This window comes from Canis aureus, chromosome 7 (assembly GCF_053574225.1).
Source record: "Canis aureus isolate CA01 chromosome 7, VMU_Caureus_v.1.0, whole genome shotgun sequence".
In the NCBI taxonomy this organism is placed as follows: domain Eukaryota; kingdom Metazoa; phylum Chordata; class Mammalia; order Carnivora; family Canidae; genus Canis; species Canis aureus.
The window spans coordinates 68025119-68042422 of NC_135617.1; the positions used below are offsets into that span (position 1 = coordinate 68025119).

At 57.1% G+C, this 17304-nt stretch overlaps 1 protein-coding gene across 2 annotated transcripts in view; it reads left to right on the plus strand.

Annotated features, from left to right (window-relative positions):
• Positions 1-14845, plus strand: part of TEAD3 (TEA domain transcription factor 3) — a 22281-nt gene extending 7436 nt beyond the window's left edge. The window contains exons 2-13 of one of the 2 annotated variants that reach the window (XM_077904298.1): positions 2727-2978; positions 4682-4746; positions 9032-9094; positions 10129-10140; positions 10735-10872; positions 10983-11032; positions 11602-11663; positions 12252-12385; positions 12538-12711; positions 12833-12973; positions 13052-13204; positions 13333-14845. In XM_077904298.1, the coding sequence (XP_077760424.1) occupies positions 2727-2978; positions 4682-4746; positions 9032-9094; positions 10129-10140; positions 10735-10872; positions 10983-11032; positions 11602-11663; positions 12252-12385; positions 12538-12711; positions 12833-12973; positions 13052-13204; positions 13333-13446 (1358 nt within the window). In that variant the 3' untranslated portion in view covers positions 13447-14845. Of the gene's footprint in view, positions 1-2726; positions 2979-4681; positions 4747-9031; positions 9095-9279; positions 9343-10128; positions 10141-10734; positions 10873-10982; positions 11033-11601; positions 11664-12251; positions 12386-12537; positions 12712-12832; positions 12974-13051; positions 13205-13332 lie in introns of both variants that reach the window. The other variant, XM_077904299.1, reaches the window with a different exon arrangement.
• Positions 14846-17304: the final 2459 nt, after the last annotated feature.

Genomic DNA, 17304 nt, shown 5'->3' on the forward strand with positions numbered 1-17304 from the left:
TCTTCCCAGCCTCCAGCCCTCACCCCTCACTTGGGCCCTCCTCCCTGTCTCCCGCCGCTCCTGGTGGGCCAGCCCAGCGCACAGAGGTTCTGGACGTGGGCGGCTGCCCCCTGCTCTGTAGGGGCTGGAGCCTGAACCACCTTGGCCCAGGCCAGCCTGCAGTTGTCTGAAGGGCCGGCCCGAAGCTGGGTCCCCGGGGCGTGAGGGTCCAGGGGCGGAGGGCGGGCACACACCAGCCTCGCGCCAGGAACTGGGGAGACCAGAGCCGCAGGCCGGCCGAGCGCTGCAGCCGGCAGGGACCCCAGTGCAGGCCCCTGCCCCGTGCAGCTGCCCGCCCGCGCTCGCCCCGGGGTCTGTGCGGGCCCCGGGGTCCAGACACCCTCACTGGGGTCTCCATCCGGGCACCGCGCGGCACACCTGCTCCTGTGCCCGGCCGTGGGGGCGGGGGTCACCCGTGGGGCCCCTGCCTCGGCGCCCCCGCCCACAGGACTGTTTCTAGAAAGTGGGTGTCGCCTGTGCCTACGGGCGGCCGGGTCGGTGGTCCCGCCGCCACCCCGGGCTCCCCTCCCCCCGCCAGCTGCCCGGTCCCAGCCGGGCCGCCCCGCCCCCGGCCTGTCCCGGCTCCCGGCTCCGGCCCGGCCGTGTTCGCCATATTTGGCCACAGTGCTCCTGCGGGGGGCGGGGCGGGGCTGACATCACCGGGGGGGGGGCCGCCCGGGAGAGGGGAGGCCAGGCCGGCGGGGCTGGGGCAGGCAGGGCAGTTGGCGGGGAGGCGGGGGCTGCCCGGGCCCCAGCGCGGGGCGCTGCTCTGAGCCAGGCCTGAGGCTCCGCTGGGCGGGGTCTTAGAGCCTGGAGCCCCCTCCTGCCCCCCCAGCCTGTGTTAGTGTCCGGCCTGCGGGGGGCGCTGCGTCTCCCCTTGGGGCCCCAGAGGCTCTGCGCGCGCACTCAGCCTTGGCCTGGGGGTTAAGGACGGGTGGGATGGGGATCCGGGAGCGCGGCCCCCCGCCTGGCCGCCCTCTGGTGTGGGAGAGCTACTGCTCCCGCTCTCGGAGGCCTCACAGAAGGCTCTGGAGGCGTGGGGGGCCCTGCTGGACCCCACTGGGCCGGCTCAGGGTGGCCCGGCCTCGTCCTCGTCTCAGGTGGTGAGGCCCTTGGGTGGGAGACGGAAGCCAGACCGCCTGGGCTCGCAGCCCGGTGCCAGCCCTTGCAAGCTGTGTGTCTGACATGTTGCTTAACCTCTCTGTTCTTTGGTTTCCTCATCTGTAAGGTGGGACTAATAATAGTCTCTACCCCATGTTATTGTGAGGATTAAATGACTCAGTGTGTGTAAAATCCCAGAACAGTACCTGCCATATGGCAGGTGCCGTCATTTGAGCAATAGTCTTAGCTCTGTTTCCATCTGACGATTCAGGCCCCCCGGGCCCGCTCCATCCCATGCCACTAGTGACCCTCGTCAAGCCTCCCTAAACAAAACAGGTGGCCCCCTGCAGAAGACCCCTGCCCATTTGGCAGGACCTGGAATTCTTGTCTGAGAGGATAGAATTCCCTTTCCTGGCTTCAGAGGGGTTGCCCACCTCTCGACCCTCCCCACCCCCCACCCCACCCCAGCTTTCCCTGCAGACCAGAGCAAAGTCCTTGGATCTAGCCATCTTGGGCTCAGAGGCCCCCAGGACACTGGGCATACAGGGTCTGAGGCTGAAGGGGCTTGGAGGGTGAGCATTGGGGCTGTGTGTGTTGGGGGACTGCTGGGTGTGGTCTGAGTTAATAACTGAGCCCGGCGTGTGCAGGGAACTCAGAGTTTACAGAGCCCTGGCCCATCTGCGATGTGGGCCAGGGCAGGGGCGGGCGTGTGGGTGGTTTATGGGCTGCTGTGGGGCCGGGAGGTGCAGGAACAGGAAGTGGGATGGAGGAGCCGGTGGGGTTGAGCAAGGCTGTGGGCCAGGCACCTTCTCAGCTGCTCCCTTGCCAGCCAGCATCGCTCCCTCCATGTAATTCCCGGGGCAGTCCCTGCCCCGTGTTTAGTTTCCTTGGCAGGGTTCCTGTGAGTTATCTTTTAGGGAAGTCAAAACCACACCCTTCCTGGGTCCAGGGCCCTCCCCTTCCTACAGTGGGTCTTCAGCAGGAAGATGCTGGGGGAAGAGTGAGGAGGGTGGGGGTCCCTGGTTGGGGCTGCTGATGGCAGGAGGAAGAGCTGGCAAAGTCAGAGCCAAGCAGGCCCCTCTGAGAGCTGTAGAAACACCCACCAGGCCCTTCTCTGTTTTTCCACTCTGCTCAACACGATGCCTGTGGCAGCAGCACGACTTTCTGAGCCTCAATTTCCCATCTGAATAATGAGTATCAGTCCTTGCCCTCCCTGCCTTAGTTTTGAGGATTAAATGAATATGCACGTGCTTAATCTCCACCAAAGGGCCGCGTAGATATGAGGTATTATTGTTGTTACTGATCACCAGCGGTCCTGCGTCTTGAGGGTTAGGAGCCAGGCTTTGTGGTTGGTCCTTTGTCATGATCTCATTTAATTTTAACCCTTACAACCTCAGGCAGACCTTCTCTCCATCACACAAAACCAAAGCTCAGAGAGGTGGTGTAGCTCATTCAAGGTTGCATAGCACTGAATAAGCGGAACCCCTGGTGATCCCCACCCCACCCTGGAGCACCAGGCCTTGGAGTGGGCGATTGCTCTGATCTAGGACAGCCCTGACCCTAACCCCTCTGTGTCTGCCCTGCAGGCTCCGGCTGCCCAGTGGGCTCAGGCCCAGAGCCCAGAGCAACCAGCACAATAGCGTCCAACAGCTGGAATGCCAGCAGCAGCCCCGGGGAGGCCCGGGAGGATGGGCCCGAGGGCCTGGACAAAGGGCTGGACAACGATGCGGAGGGCGTGTGGAGCCCCGACATCGAGCAGAGCTTCCAGGAGGCCCTGGCAATCTACCCACCCTGCGGCCGCCGCAAGATTATCCTGTCAGACGAGGGCAAGATGTACGGTGCGTGTGGGGAGACACAGGGACACTGAGGGGCGGGAGGAGGAGGAGGAGGAGGCCAGGCCCTCCTAGGCCCCTCCCCCTGCTCTCTGCCCCCTCACCCAACCGGTTCGGTGAAGTCTTCGAGGCCGCCAGCCTGCCATGGGCGAGTCTGGGCGTGTAAGCCTGTGTGTCTGGATCCTCATAAACAAGCCAGGCTTGCCCCCTCCGCCAGATTGGGGCCCACACCTTGACACCCCCGTCTGCTCCTCCTCTCATCCCCCTCCTGGCCTGCTGGTTTCAGGGTGACTCAGTGGGCATAGGAAACTGGGTCAGTGCTGTGTGCTCTGGGCTAGCCCTGAGAGAGGGTCCCTCCCCGCGTGTGGGGAAGCCCGAGGAGTAGCAGCTGGGGTGTCCCTCCTGGCCAGTTCCCTTCAGCATGTGGGTGTGGGGCAGGGGGGGCCTTGCTGTGACTAGGGCCTGCGTTAGGAAGAGGCCTGGAGAGACATGGGGAGTCCTGCATTCCTCAACCCCCTCCCAAGTCTTTCCTGCTCTCCTGGCCCACTCTCTGCTACCTTTCCCATGTGCCCCCAGAAGGGACTGTCCCCCTCTTGTCCAGCCCCGAGAGGGTTCCCCTGGAGATGCATTTTTGGGATGACTCAACCCTTTGGAGGTTGGGAGCTCCTTGCTAGCTCCTTCCAGTCCTCCCTGACAGCCTATGGCCGAGTGGGGCAGGCCCTCAGCCTGTGACATCCCAGGGGCCGATACCATGGTGGGGTGCAGGAGGGAGCCGTTGACTCAGTGGTAAGGGCTGCCGGGTCCCTGTCCCCATCCCCTATGCCACGCACACCCCTAGCCCCAGAGCCCCATTGTGGGGCAGGCAGATGTTCCAGGATGCTTCCACGGGGCAGGGGCTGCCTCCAGGATGGCCAGGGCAGCCCCACGAGGTATGTTTAGACAAGGCGGAGGGAGTGGGGTGGAGAGGGGCAGACAGGAAGGGAGGAGCAGTGGGGCTGGTTCTGTCATGGAGGAGGAATTTGGAGAATGTGGCCCTTCTGGGGAGGTTATGGGGTTGGGGGGCTGAGGGCCTGGATTTAGGGGCTAAAAGGTATTGGCTAAGCATCTGCCAGCATCTCACAGGGCAGGAGAGACACTGGCCACCAGGGACATGGGGGTGATAGGCTCAAGGACACAGGGACGTGCCCAGGACATCTTGACACAGGCTGTCAGTGTAGAAGGTGTGTTGGAGACCATTGGGTTCTTCCTGCCCGCCTCACCAGAGAAGGGAAGGGACTGTTCAGGGTCTCCCCTCCTGGCAAGGACGGCCAGGACAGGAACCCATCCAGAACTCTTTCAGACACCCGTGGGGCCGTGTGCGGGGACGTGTGCAGGCAGGTCCATCTGCAGCAGGCCTCGCTCACACGTGAATGCTTACACTTAAAGATTCGGAACTGCTGTGGGGCTAGGAGTGAGCAGCCCAGCTGTTCTGCTGCTCCCCACTCCCCCCTACCCTGGGGCCTTAGGAGGGCACCTGGGACTCCCCACTACCCTTCCCCTGCCCTGCTTGTGCCCCTTGGACTTGAGGGTGGGGACAGGGCCAAGGAGCAGTGTCAGAGGAGAGCCGTGCGTGTTTCCCAGCTGGCCGAGGCGGGTCGGGGGGTGGGGGTGGTCTGCTGCCCCCAGCTGCCGCCTTGGCCACTCTTCATTCTTCTCTCGCCCCAATCCAGGTCGAAATGAGTTGATCGCACGCTACATTAAATTGAGGACCGGGAAGACCCGGACGAGAAAACAGGTAGGGAGAGGATTAATGCTATGTGCCCTCTGCCCAGGCCCGCCCTCCCTCAGCTGCCTCCTTCAGCCCCTTCCCAGCACCCATCTTCTCCCGAGTGACCTCACCCGCCCGGGCTGCTTGTCCTGCTGCCTTAGAGAAAGGGGTCTGCCCTCTTCACCTGGACCAGGGACGAGCCCCATGGGGCAGCTGCGACATGGCATGGTTACTGCCCGGTGTAGCCCCCTGACCCTGGGCAGGCTGCGAGACAGCTGGTCACAGTGACAGATGGGTGCAGAGCAGGGCAGCATGGCCAGGATAGGAGCATGTGCTGCCGGACAGGTGTCCAACCTGGATCAGGGAGGGAAAGGGAGGAGTGGGGCTGCCCAGGCTTATGCAGGAGGTGACACTCTAGATGCATCTGTAAGAAGGAATTCAGGGTTTAGCCAGGCAGAGAGAAGGGGAGAAGGTACTTGCAGGCTGAAGAAGTTGGATACACATAGCATCACTGTGAACCCACACGGGGCCTACTTTGGTGGGAATCTCAGGAGGTAGATCTAGCAATTATCTCCCATCTTCCAGAGGAAGAAACGGAATCATGGGGAAGTTCAGTAACTTCATCAGTGTTACTTGGCTGGTAGGTGGTAAATCCAGGATTGAACACACTGGGCGGGAAAGAGCCGTCAGTCCACAGTGTGGCGGGTGGGGAGAGAGGTGGGGAGAGCTGAGGAGAGTGAGAGAGGTTGGCTGGAGGCCTGAGGGACAGGTTTCCCCTCGGGGCAGCTGGGTGCCATGGAAGGGAGTAGAACAGGGAGTGGCAGTGGCAGCTGTCGAGGAATGTGGGCCATGGAGCAGCTGGAGCAATGGTTCAGGGAGGGCTGGGCAGAGGCAGGGATGAGGGACCACAGCGCCAGCGGCCTGCATGATGGCAGAGGTGAGGGTAGCGGTGGTGGCAGGGAGAGATGATTGGTGGCTTAGGCCCCGGTTGGGGGGTGGGCAGCACTGCACTGACAGGAACCCGGACAGGGAGCTGGTTGGGGTGGCCTATGTGTGGGGTGCCTGGGAGAGAGACAGGCTGTGCGCAGAGACTAGAGGACCAGACACTGGTTCTGATCCTCTACACTCCTCCCTCTCCAGTGGGCTTTGGACCTTGCACCCAGCTCCTCAACTCCCCATGGGTGCGGTGACAAAGCCGACCTGTCGCATCCCGCCAGTCGCATCCCCACCGTGACAAAGGAAGGTTCTGAGTCCACCCCCACAGTGTGGGAGCAAGAACCACCCCCATTTGCTCAGGCATTTATGAGTTGCTCTCCCGGGGCCAGTTCGTGTTGCACAGCATTTGTTCATTGAGCAAATTATGGAGCTACTGTATTCTAGGCACTAGGGATACTGCAAGGGAACCTGACAAGGCCCTGTTCCCTGGAACTGTAGAAGGCTGTAGAAGGAGACTGATTAATCAAACCACCAGATTCAAATACCCTCACCTACAGGAAGGGCGCTTTTGCCCCTTAGCCTCTGTTCCTCAGCCATTAAATTAGCTAATACGTGAAGATGCTTAGAACAGACCAAGTGCTGTAGAAAAATGTGCCGCTGCTGTTGCAATTATGACATCTTTATAAACAAAAAGCCAGAAAAAATAAAAAATAAAAAAATAAAAAAATAAACAAAAAGCCAGGCACCTGGCTGGCTCAATTGGTACAGTGGGCAACTCTTGATCTTGGGGCCGTGAGTTTGAGCCCCACAGTGGGTGTAGGGCTTACTTATTTAAAAAAAAAAAAAAAAAGAAGAAGGAGAAGGAGAAGAAGAAAAGAAGAAAAAGAAGAAGAAAGAAGAAAAGAAGAAGAAGAAGAAGAAGACGACGACGACGATGACTCTAAGTAGCCATCTCAGACACGGGGGAAGGGCACTGTCTCCTGCTTCACTCAAAAGAAATGTTCATAGGAACCTGTTTGTCAGAGTGGAAAGGGGTTAAGGGACCTTTAAGCTCAGTCACTGTGACCTGAGGTTTAAGGAAGGTAGCAGAGCAACGATGTACCTGCTTCTGGGTATCTCAGGAAGGCTGGCTGTGTAGTGCGATTCCACAAAGCAGCCCAGGCAAAGCTCAGAATTTAAGAATTTTGTCATTTTGCAAAGGTGGCATTCCTCTAACTTTATTTTCTTTCTTTCTTTCTTTCTTTCTTTCTTTCTTTCTTTCTTTCTTTCTTTCTTAGATTTATTTATTTATTTATTTATTTGAAAGAGAGAGGAAAAAAAGAGAGAGAGAGAGAGTCTGTTAGGAAGGGAAGGGCAGAAGGAGAGGGAGAAGCAGATTTCGCACTGAGCAGAGAGCCTGATGAGGACTCAATCCCAGAACCCTGAAATCATGACCCAAGCTGAAGGCAGATGCTTAACCAACTGAGCCACCTAGGTGCCCCAAGAAATAAAGTCGTAAAAAAAATTAGGTAGGTCGGTAGATAGATAAGCATCCTATGGTTGTGAGAACAAAACATGTCTTTATGTATTGCAAAGAACAACCAGATGACAGGCAAGGGTTTTTATTTAACTTTTGGTTAAAAAATGCAGGGTTAGTGTTTTTACAGATACTTACAGCAATTAATAGGAAGTACGATGCCTCCATACTGGAAAAACAGCTAAATATTACCTTAGGATTAAGTCCCATGTGACTCCCAGCTGTCACAGACTTGACCATTTGGCAGTGGTCCTCTGTGCTAAGGGTCAAAAGAATCCTGGTAGCGTAGCTTGGTGGTGGAGTAAGTGTTCTCTGGAGTCAAGCTATCTATGTTCAAATCCCAGCTCTACGCCCCAGCTGTGTGACCTTGGGCAAGATGCTTAACCTGTCTGTGCTTTGGTTTCATCATGTGTAACTCCGAGATAGCGCTAGTACTGACCTCTTAGTGTTACTGTAGAGGTCAGATGACGCACATGTAAAACGCTGAGAACAATAATAGCTACATTCAGTAAATGTCCCTTATTGTCATGATATGAAGTGATCAGTAGTCTTGCAGGACACACATCTGATTCCTGTGTGCCCGGTGAGGCAGTATGAGGCACACACCCCTGGGCCCTAACCCCCTGGGCTGCAGGACATCACATACACAGTAAGTTTCAGTCTATGATTAAAAAGAAACTGTTTCTTTGAGGGGATTAAAACGACTTGCAAAGAAAGCCCACAGCCATTGCCAATAATGAATGCGTGAAGCAGCCTAGAGGATCCATGTATCCACTTCTGTTTCATGGGGAATATAGTAGGGACATGGTTTCTCTGAAGCCTAGTGACAATGCGCTGGAGAAGAAACGATATTAAGAGCACCAACCGTGTGTGTGTGTGTGTGTGTGTGTGTGTGTGTGTAAATGTACATGTATATGTGTGCACATACTGTCCTATATTAGTCCAAGGAGAAGGAAGGCATGTTGGGAGAAGAGGCTGGATGAGCAAAGCAGGAGAAGGGCCAGGCCTGGTTTTACAGGCTGGCAAGCTGTTAGGGTTGACACGAGGACTTAGGCAGTGGATATGGCCCTTACTATAATCTGATGGCCAGCAGGAACATTGTGGCCATTGGTGATGCCAATCAGAGAAAAGTGTCTCAGGGCACCAGGCTGTCTCAGTCAGAAGAGTATGTGACTCTTTTTTTTTTTTTTTAAGATTTTATTTATTTATTCATGAGAGACACAGAGAGAGAGGCAGAGACATAGGCTGAGGGAGAAGCAGGCTCCATGCAGGAAGCCCGATGTGGGACTTGATCCCAGGACCTGAGCCAAGGGCAGACGCTCAACCACTGAGCCACCCAGGCATCCCGAGTATGTGACTCTTAATCTCGAGGTTGTGTTTGAGTCCCATGTTGGGGGTAGAGATTATTTGAATAAATAAATAAATCTTTAAAAAATAGAAAAAAAAAAGTGTTTCTTCTGAGGATATCAGTGAGAAAAAGTCACCCATTTTGGAAAGATAAAAAGATACCCTTCCTCTGGGTCAGATGCAGCCCAGCACCAGGGCACATAAGTTGAGCAGCAGAGCTTGGACTAGATTTTAGTCCTTCCTGCGTTAGGTCCTCTTGTGCGGTGAACAACGATACAAGTGTACATGGTGGTCCTGGAGGCTGCTGTAGGCTCTTGATCAAAATAGGGCCAAGAAGAGAGCAGAGAATTGGCAGGGCTCAGGGGTGTCTGCTCACAAGGGCCCCATAGCTCCCCCTGCTTCCGTTTGGTCCCAGAGACGAGGGCTGGGATGCTCCTTGCCCATGGCCACCCCATGCCGTGCCTCCTCACTGTCTGTGTTTTCCTCTTTGGCGGGGCGCGGGGCGGCCCCTAGGTGTCCAGCCACATACAGGTTCTAGCTCGGAAGAAGGTGCGGGAGTACCAGGTTGGCATCAAGGTACGTTGGGCGCCTGACTAGGGCCTCCAGTCCCTCCTCAGCGCCTCCACTGCTATCGCTGCACAGCTCAGGCCTCCGCCGCGGCCAGCTCTCTGGCCCCACTGTGCCTCTTTTCTGGCTGAAGCTCTGTTCTTGCCTTTTCTGCCCTTTCTGCTCTTTTTCTCTCTTTCTCTCTCTTTCTACAGGTCTCTAGCCACTTGCAGGTTCTAGCCAGGCGGAAATCTCGAGAGATTCAGTCCAAGTTGAAGGTAGGGGTCCCCTGCCGCTTGGCCCGGCCGGGTCTTCTGAGCCCAGCGTAGGGCAGAGAGGTGGCGGGAGAGCCGTGGCGGGGTGGAGGGTGCCTCAAACGTATACGACGGCATGGAGCCCAAAGTCCACTTTGGGCTACAGGAGGCTGCGGCCCCTGGGGACTAAGCAGGAGCCCGGGGGGACAGCCAGCCATGCAGTGGAGGGAGAGGAGGACTGTCTGGAGGCCACTGAGGCCCACCTCTTTTCTTCTTCTTTTTCCTTTCCCTCCTTCCTCCTAATTGCTGCTTGTTAACTGCACCGGGTCTCCGGGTGGGCAGGGAGGAGACCCAGGCACATTGGCTGGCACAGTCCTTGTGGTGGGCTTTTCCTTGCACTGGATGCTCAATCCTGGCTGCTTTGCAGCTGAGGATCTCAGAACGTGGGCTCGGGGCCCCCGTAGGCTGTGTCTTCTCCCTGTTCCACAGCTGCGCAGCAGACTGGGCCCCCCGCTCCAGGCCCTGTGCTTATATCACAGCTCCAGGGGGCATGCACAGACCCAGGGTACCAGCTTGTCCACCATCTGGGTCTCCATCCTGCCCTTTTCAGGGCACCCCCAGCCAGCAAGCCCTCCCTCTGGGGAGCAGTGGGGTGGGGGAAGGGTACACAGCTACCTCTGAGCCCCCCTACCTTCCTCAGACTCGAGAGCCAGATGGCCATTGAGTGGAGGGGGGGTGAGATGACACGCCCCCACCCTACACCTGCCTTGACCTGTGCCTTTTCTAATGTACCTTCCCTCTCCTTCACAGGCCATGAACCTGGTAAGTATCCTGCCCCTCCACTGGGGGACGAGGTGGGGGTGAGGGAGAGCACCTAACAAGGGATTTTCAAAATATGAATTATGAAATCAATTTAGTTAGGTTGGCAACTGACATTTTTTAAAAATGAAATATAGTGGTTCTCAAACTTCATCGTGCATCAGAACTGCCATCAGGGCCAGTGAAGACAGATTTCTGGGCTTCACCCCCAGAGTTTCTGAATCAGTGGGTCTGGGCCGGGCTGGAGAATTTGCATTTCTAACCAGCTTCCAAACGATGCTGGTGCCGTTGCTCCACGGACGATACTCAGAGCCACTGGTGAGATGGAATAGGAAATATGAGGGTTCATGACACAACATAAGGGGAAGTGTTTGGATAGGTATCGGGTTATGGAATAAAATAAAAATCTTTCTCATGGTGGACCATGCTCAGAGGGGTGATGTACACTTAGGAAACAGGCCCAGGCAGGGGCCCAGACTCTCCCGAGCCCACACAGCAGAGTCTGAGGGCCTGGGAGGGGCCCTGGGGCAGCCCCAGCCTTGTCTCCAGCCTGGCCCTGCCGCCTCCTCGGCCTCACACGGCCTCTCCCCTCCCCAGGACCAGGTCTCCAAGGACAAAGCCCTCCAGAGCATGGCATCCATGTCATCCGCCCAGATCGTCTCTGCCAGTGTCCTACAGAACAAGTTCAGCCCGCCCTCCCCTCTGCCCCAGGCCGTCTTCTCCACTTCCTCACGGGTACAGGGGGCCTGGGAGGTGGGGCTGAGGTGAGGGGGTGACTTCGGGGCTGGGCTGTGGTGGGGGTCGTGGATGCTGAGGGGCCACTGGGATTTGTCTCATCTCTGCAGTTCTGGAGCAGCCCCCCTCTCCTGGGACAGCAGCCTGGACCCTCTCAGGAGTGAGTATCGTGGGACATCCTTCTCACAGTCTGGTCCCTGGCGGCCCCACTGGACTTCCCCTGGGAGCTGGCTTCCAGCAAAGTCTCAATTCAAAAATAGAGGAAGGAGGAGCACCAGCAGTGCATCTGTCCGTTCATTCCTATCTGTTCACTCATCAGCCTTCTCACCTGCTTGTCATTCATCCTTCAGCTACTCCTCACCCAGTTGCTCTCCTGGTCGGTCTCTGAGACTGCACATGGGGGAGTGGAGGGTGCTGGGTTCCCTCAGTTCTGAGAGGACTTTCATCCTCAGACACACACCCTCAGTGTAATGAGCCGCTCTCGGGGTGGGGTTGAAAGAGCACATTAAGCGTGCACCTCAGTTGTGAGATGCAGCAGGATTTCATAAAAGCTCAAACATGGAGAAAACCAGAAGCTGGTGAGTTAGCTTTGTCAGCGTGCATTTCTGGGCCTTTGCAGAGAGGCTGGCTGGCTCCCTGTTGAAACCAGATGTTACTCCAGGTGATGGGGCCGGGTGGCAGGTGGGGTTAGGGGATGACCCTCTAACCAGGCTGTGCTCCTATCTGCAGCATCAAGCCCTTTGCACAGCCAGCCTACCCCATCCAGCCGCCCCTGCCGCCAACGCTCAGCAGTAAGTTCCACACAAGACTGCCACCGCCGCCCCTGCTCCTCCACACAGCTGCTCAGAAGAGTAGGGTGCCCAAGGCTGCGCACACTTTTGTGCTGGGAGGGAGAAGTGGGTGGTGTCTACAGGGGATTGGGATAGGCCGGGAACCGGCCCCTTACCTTTCATGATGTTGCTTCCAGAACTTTGCTACACAAGTGCATACCAATGAAGATCCTATAGATTTATATATATTTATAAAATTCTTGTTATGGAAATACACCAAAATCTTAGCAGAGTTTCACTCTGGCTAGGTGTTGGGGTTCTGGATAACTTTTATTTGTCCCTTTTTACTTGTCTGTATTTTCTGTTTGAACACATATTAACAGTGACATATGGAACCCCTCCATGTATACCACTGGGGCCACCATGCACAGTCGTGCAGGTTGTACATTGTACCAGGAGACATGACAGAGGGTCGGAACCCAGCCCGTGTTTGTACCCAAAAGGGCGCCGTTTTTCTAGTTCACATGATGGCTCCGTGCCGCTGGGGCAGCCCCATATGTGAGCAGGCGCTTGGGCCCATGCAGATGAGGGTCCGTCTCGCCCTCCCAGGTTACGAGCCCCTGACCCCGCTCCCCCCAGCTGCTGCCTCTGCGCCCGTGTGGCAGGACCGCACCATCGCCTCCTCCCGGCTGCGGCTCCTCGAGTACTCTGCCTTCATGGAGGTGCAGCGAGACCCCGACACGGTAACGTGCCTGTGGCTGGGGGTGAGGGTCTGCGCAACCTGGGGAGACCTGGGCGGCGGTGCGGGCCCTCAGCCCAGGGGCAGCATCCCTGTGCGGCCCTCCGGCCGTGCCCGTGGGCTCTCTCCTGACCCCGCACTGGGCCCTCCCCACAGTACAGCAAACACCTATTTGTGCACATCGGCCAGACCAACCCCGCCTTCTCAGACCCGCCTCTAGAGGCCGTGGACGTGCGTCAGATCTATGACAAGTTCCCTGAGAAGAAGGGTGGACTGAAGGAACTCTATGAGAAGGGGCCCCCTAATGCCTTCTTCCTCGTCAAGTTCTGGGTGAGCGGCCCTCTCTGCTCCCGACAGTCCCATCCCCCAGATGTGCAGTGGAAGCCCCCTCCCACCCCCAACCGCCTGCCTCTGCCCACACCTGACACCACCCTTGCTCGCCGCCCCCCAGGCCGACCTCAACAGCACCATCCAGGAGGGCCCGGGAGCCTTCTATGGGGTCAGCTCCCAGTACAGCTCCACCGACAGCATGACCATCAGCGTCTCCACCAAGGTGTGCTCGTTTGGCAAGCAGGTGGTGGAGAAGGTAGAGGTGAGTGGGGGCCCAGGGTGGCACGGCAGGGCTGGGAGCAGCCACTCTGGGTGACGCCTTCCCCGTGGCCCTGCGTAGACGGAGTACGCCAGGCTGGAGAACGGGCGCTTTGTGTACCGCATCCACCGCTCCCCCATGTGCGAGTACATGATCAATTTCATCCACAAGCTGAAGCACCTGCCCGAGAAGTACATGATGAACAGCGTGCTGGAGAACTTCACCATCCTGCAGGTGGGGGCGCCGCCGGGGGGGGGGCAGGTGAGGAGACGGCTGTCCAGAAAGGAGAGGGCCTTGTCGGCCCCTACACCGCGGGGCCCTGTGCCTCCTGACCCCCTGAATCCTCCCTACCTGGCCCCCAGGTGGTCACGAGCCGGGACTCCCAAGAGACCCTCCTCGTCATCGCTTTCGTCTTTGAAGTCTCCACCAGCGAGCACGGGGCTCAGCACCACGTCTACAAGCTCGTCAAAGACTAGGCTCCCCTCTGCCCCCAGCACCAGGATCCAGGACAAGCAGCTTTCCACACACCTGCCTGGCCCCCTGCCGGAGGTCTGGGATTGAGGACTCCCCCGCCGGCCAGGCCTCGGGCCCAGGACCCAGGAGGCCTCCACCCCACCCCCAGCACACACACTCCCTGCCACTGTTCTGCGCTTTAACTGTGGGAGAAGAGAGGAGGGCTCAGTGGGGGGGCAGCCTGCCCTGGCCACTGAACACCCCCTGGCTCTGCCCGGCCTCCAGTGAGTGAGAGGACCCCTTCGGGCTCTGGCATGTGTGGCCTGCAGGGGAGGACGGGATGGAGACCAAGGGGGTCCCAGGGCAGAGGCCCTGGGAAGGAGAGGGTTGAGTTGGGGTTAGGTTGAGAAGAAGAGAGAGGGGCCCCCACTTTCTTGCACCTGCTGTGTGCTGGGCCTGGTGCTAGGCCCCCTGTGCACCTGGTGCCATTGTCAGACCAAGGGGAGTGTGAGTCTTGGTGTCTCCTGTGATGGGCTGAGATCCCGAGAAGTTGAGGGGCCCATGCAAGGGGTGGGCCAGAGCTGGGATTCTCACCCAGGGCCATCTGGCCCCAGAGCCCAGGTCTACACTACCTCCCTGGCGTGTAGGGGGGGTGCCAGCCGCTGGGGGTGGGAGAGATGGTCTGTTCTGGGGCCCAGGGCCAGCACAGGTTGGGGGCCTCCTCCCAGGGGAGCAGCTGCTTCTGACTTGGCAGGAAAAGAGGCGCAGCAGATACCTGGCACCTGTTCGGTGTCCCCTGTCCACCTGTGCCAAAGCCTCCAAGCTGCCCTGGCTCAGAGCCGGTGCCTGAGCCCCTCGGCACCGTCCTGACAGGAGGAGGCCCCTGGGCTGACCAGTGTCCCAGGGACAAGGGGTAGCAGCAGGATTTGATATTTTCAAATGCCCAAGACCTGGGTTTGGTGAAGCCTCGGTGGGCACCACTCCCTTATGTCTGTCTCCGCCTCCATCTCCCAGACCTGGAGCAGCAGCTCCCCAAACCCAGTTCTGGGACTGAAGGTCAACCCTTTCCCTGCTACCCCTTCCCGACCACCAAGCCCCTTGGCCAGCGTGGCTTGTCTGTCCACTGGCCGCCTCTGGGCATTCATGAGTGTCGTATGAAGTACTGTGCCCCTTCCCTTCCTTGCACTGCCCACCCCCGAGCTTCCTGCAGGTCTTCACAGTTTGCATATCGCTCAGGCCACTTCCAAACTCAACCTAGGTTTTATAATGTATATTATATTTTTTTGTGTATTTTTTAAATCCAGCTGTGATGGGTTATATCGTAAATGTGGCGCAGGGCTGGGGTAGGGGCCCTCCAGGCCCGGCTCCTGCTCAAAAAAAAAAAAAAAAGAAAAAAATTAAAGTTATTTGTTTGTGGGTTAATAGTGTGTCCAGCGTGTGCCAGACCTCTCTGGGTTGGATTAGTTTCGTGTGGGTGTTTTGTTTTGTTTTTTAAAGATTATTTATTTATTCATTCATGAGAGAGAGAGAGAGGCAGAGACCCAGGCAGAGGGAGAAGCAGGCTCCATGCGGGGAGCCCGACGTGGGACTCAATCCCAGGTCTCCAGGATCAGGCCTTGGGCTGAAGGCAGCACTAAACCACTGAGCCACCCGGGCTCCCCGCGTGTGGGTGTTTCTGCCAGGTTAGGGCCTGGTCGGTCACCCCACCCTGCCCCGTCTGTGCTGGGGGACCCCATGCCAAACCCCCATTCAGAATAGGTAGGATTCGAAGAGCCCATGAAAGCTTCGCATACTTCCTTTCCCCCACCCCCTCCCGCCAAGTTGAGTGCTGAAATGTGCCCAGTGCTGGCCTAGGTTCTGTTGTTGCATTGTCTCTGAGTGAAGGGACTTGCCCAAGGTCTTCGTGGTGGCTACTTCCGGTTCTCACTGTCCTGTCTTCACTTTAGAGCAGAAAAGAGAGCTCAAGGAGGATGAGCCCTGGCTTGCAGGCAGAGCCAGATTCCAACCTGTTCTTGTCCGCCTGGGGAAGCCCTGCTCTCCCCTCTGAGCCGTCCTCTGCTCCTATAGCAGAGACCACAGAGTGGGGATGGTGACAGGACATGCCTTGTTTACCTGAAATTCAAATTTCAAATGTTTTAAAATTTTTTTAAAGATCATTTATTTGAGATAGAGCACAAACAAGGGGAGGGACAGAGGGAGAAGCAGACTCCCCGCTGAGCAGGGACCCCCCCCCCCCACACACACACACTCCTCTACCCCCCTCCCAACTACCCCCCTCCACCCCCGCCATGTGGGGCTTGATCCCAGGACTCCCCGGGACTCCAGGATCCCCAGGACTCCGGGATCATGACCTGAACCGAAGGCTTAACCGTCTGAGCCACTCAGGTGTCCCTGAAATTCAAATTTAAATGAGCATCCTGTATTTTCATTTGCTAAATCTGGCAGCCCTACTCCAGAATCTAGAGTCTTATAGATCATTCTGGTCCAACCTCCAAGACTGCAGATGGAGAAACAGACTGAAATTAAACGCTCTCTTCACCCAGTCAGTCACTGGCTACACCCAAGATTTGAATCTGGTTAGCTTGGCTCCCAAGTCCATGCACCTGGTAGACTATTTAAATAATCAGGTGGTCTTTTGTCTTAGTCCACAGCATTGGAAGGACCCCAGACTGTCACTTGCAGGATGGGGACAGTGCTGGAGCCCCAGGCAGGTGGGTGGGGTCCTGGAGTCAAAGTGGTTTATGAATGACCCGCCATGCACCAGGCCTGGGACTGGATGCAAAATCTCATCTCTAGACTAATGGTTAATTATATCTACTGGGTGCTGTTGAGGCATCGTCACGTGTGTCACTGCCTTCACACTCCCAGAGTCAGCAGTGTTCGCATAATTTCCTTTAGAATCATGTAGGTCTCATGCAGAAATCGCAGGTGAAATAGGGCTGGCCTCCTTGTCTCCCCCCAACCCCATCCTGCTACCTCCTCACCTACCCTCCCCATACAGTGTAACAAACCAAAGGTCAGGGATAACTAGTTTTGAGGTCCCAAAGTAAGGAAGGAACCAGAATATAAGTAGGTGAGCCTTGGGACACCCGGGTGGCTCAGCGGTTGAGCGCTTCCCTTTGACTCAGGTGATCCTGGAGACCCGGGATTGAGTCCCACATCAGCCTCCCTGCCTGGAGCCTGCTTCTCTCTCTGCCTCTGCCTGTCTCGCTCTCACTCTTGTGTCTCTCATGAATAAATAAATAAAATCTTAAAAAAAAAAAAAAAAAAAAGCTGAGTCCTGTGAGCCCAAAGCCCAGGATCCTCTCCTGGTTGTGGCTCTCCCCTGCCGTAAGGAGGGGCCAAGATGGATGGACCCCAAAGATCGGGACTGTAGTTCTTTCTGCCCCATTTCTGTTCTGATGGTCCCAGGGAAGAGGGAGGAGTGCACCGTTGTGAGGTTTCACGGGCTCTTGATTTCCCCGCATCACAGATGCCCGAGGACGGGCTCCCAGAGAGCTGAAGCCTGAATCCTAACTCGGGTGCCACTGAGCTTTAGGCTCATTGCCCCAGAAACTGGGGCTTGGTTGAACTAGCTTGGCCTTCATTAGAGGCGGGCTCAGTCGGCCTGCACACGTCTTCCGTTTGCTTGCCCTTCTGCGTCCCCTTCCTTCCTGCCGGCGCTGGGCTTCTGGAGAGCCGCACCAGGGCTCCAGATGCCCCACAGCCCCGCGGGAAGGAGTGAGTCAGCTTTGTCTAATATAGTTGGTTCTTAAGGACCCCCACCCAGTACGTAAGGCTTGATAGAATGAGTGGGTTTTATTTTTAATTTTTTTTTTTAATTTATTTATGATAGTCACACAGAGAGAGAGAGAGGCAGAGACACAGGCAGAGGGAGAAGC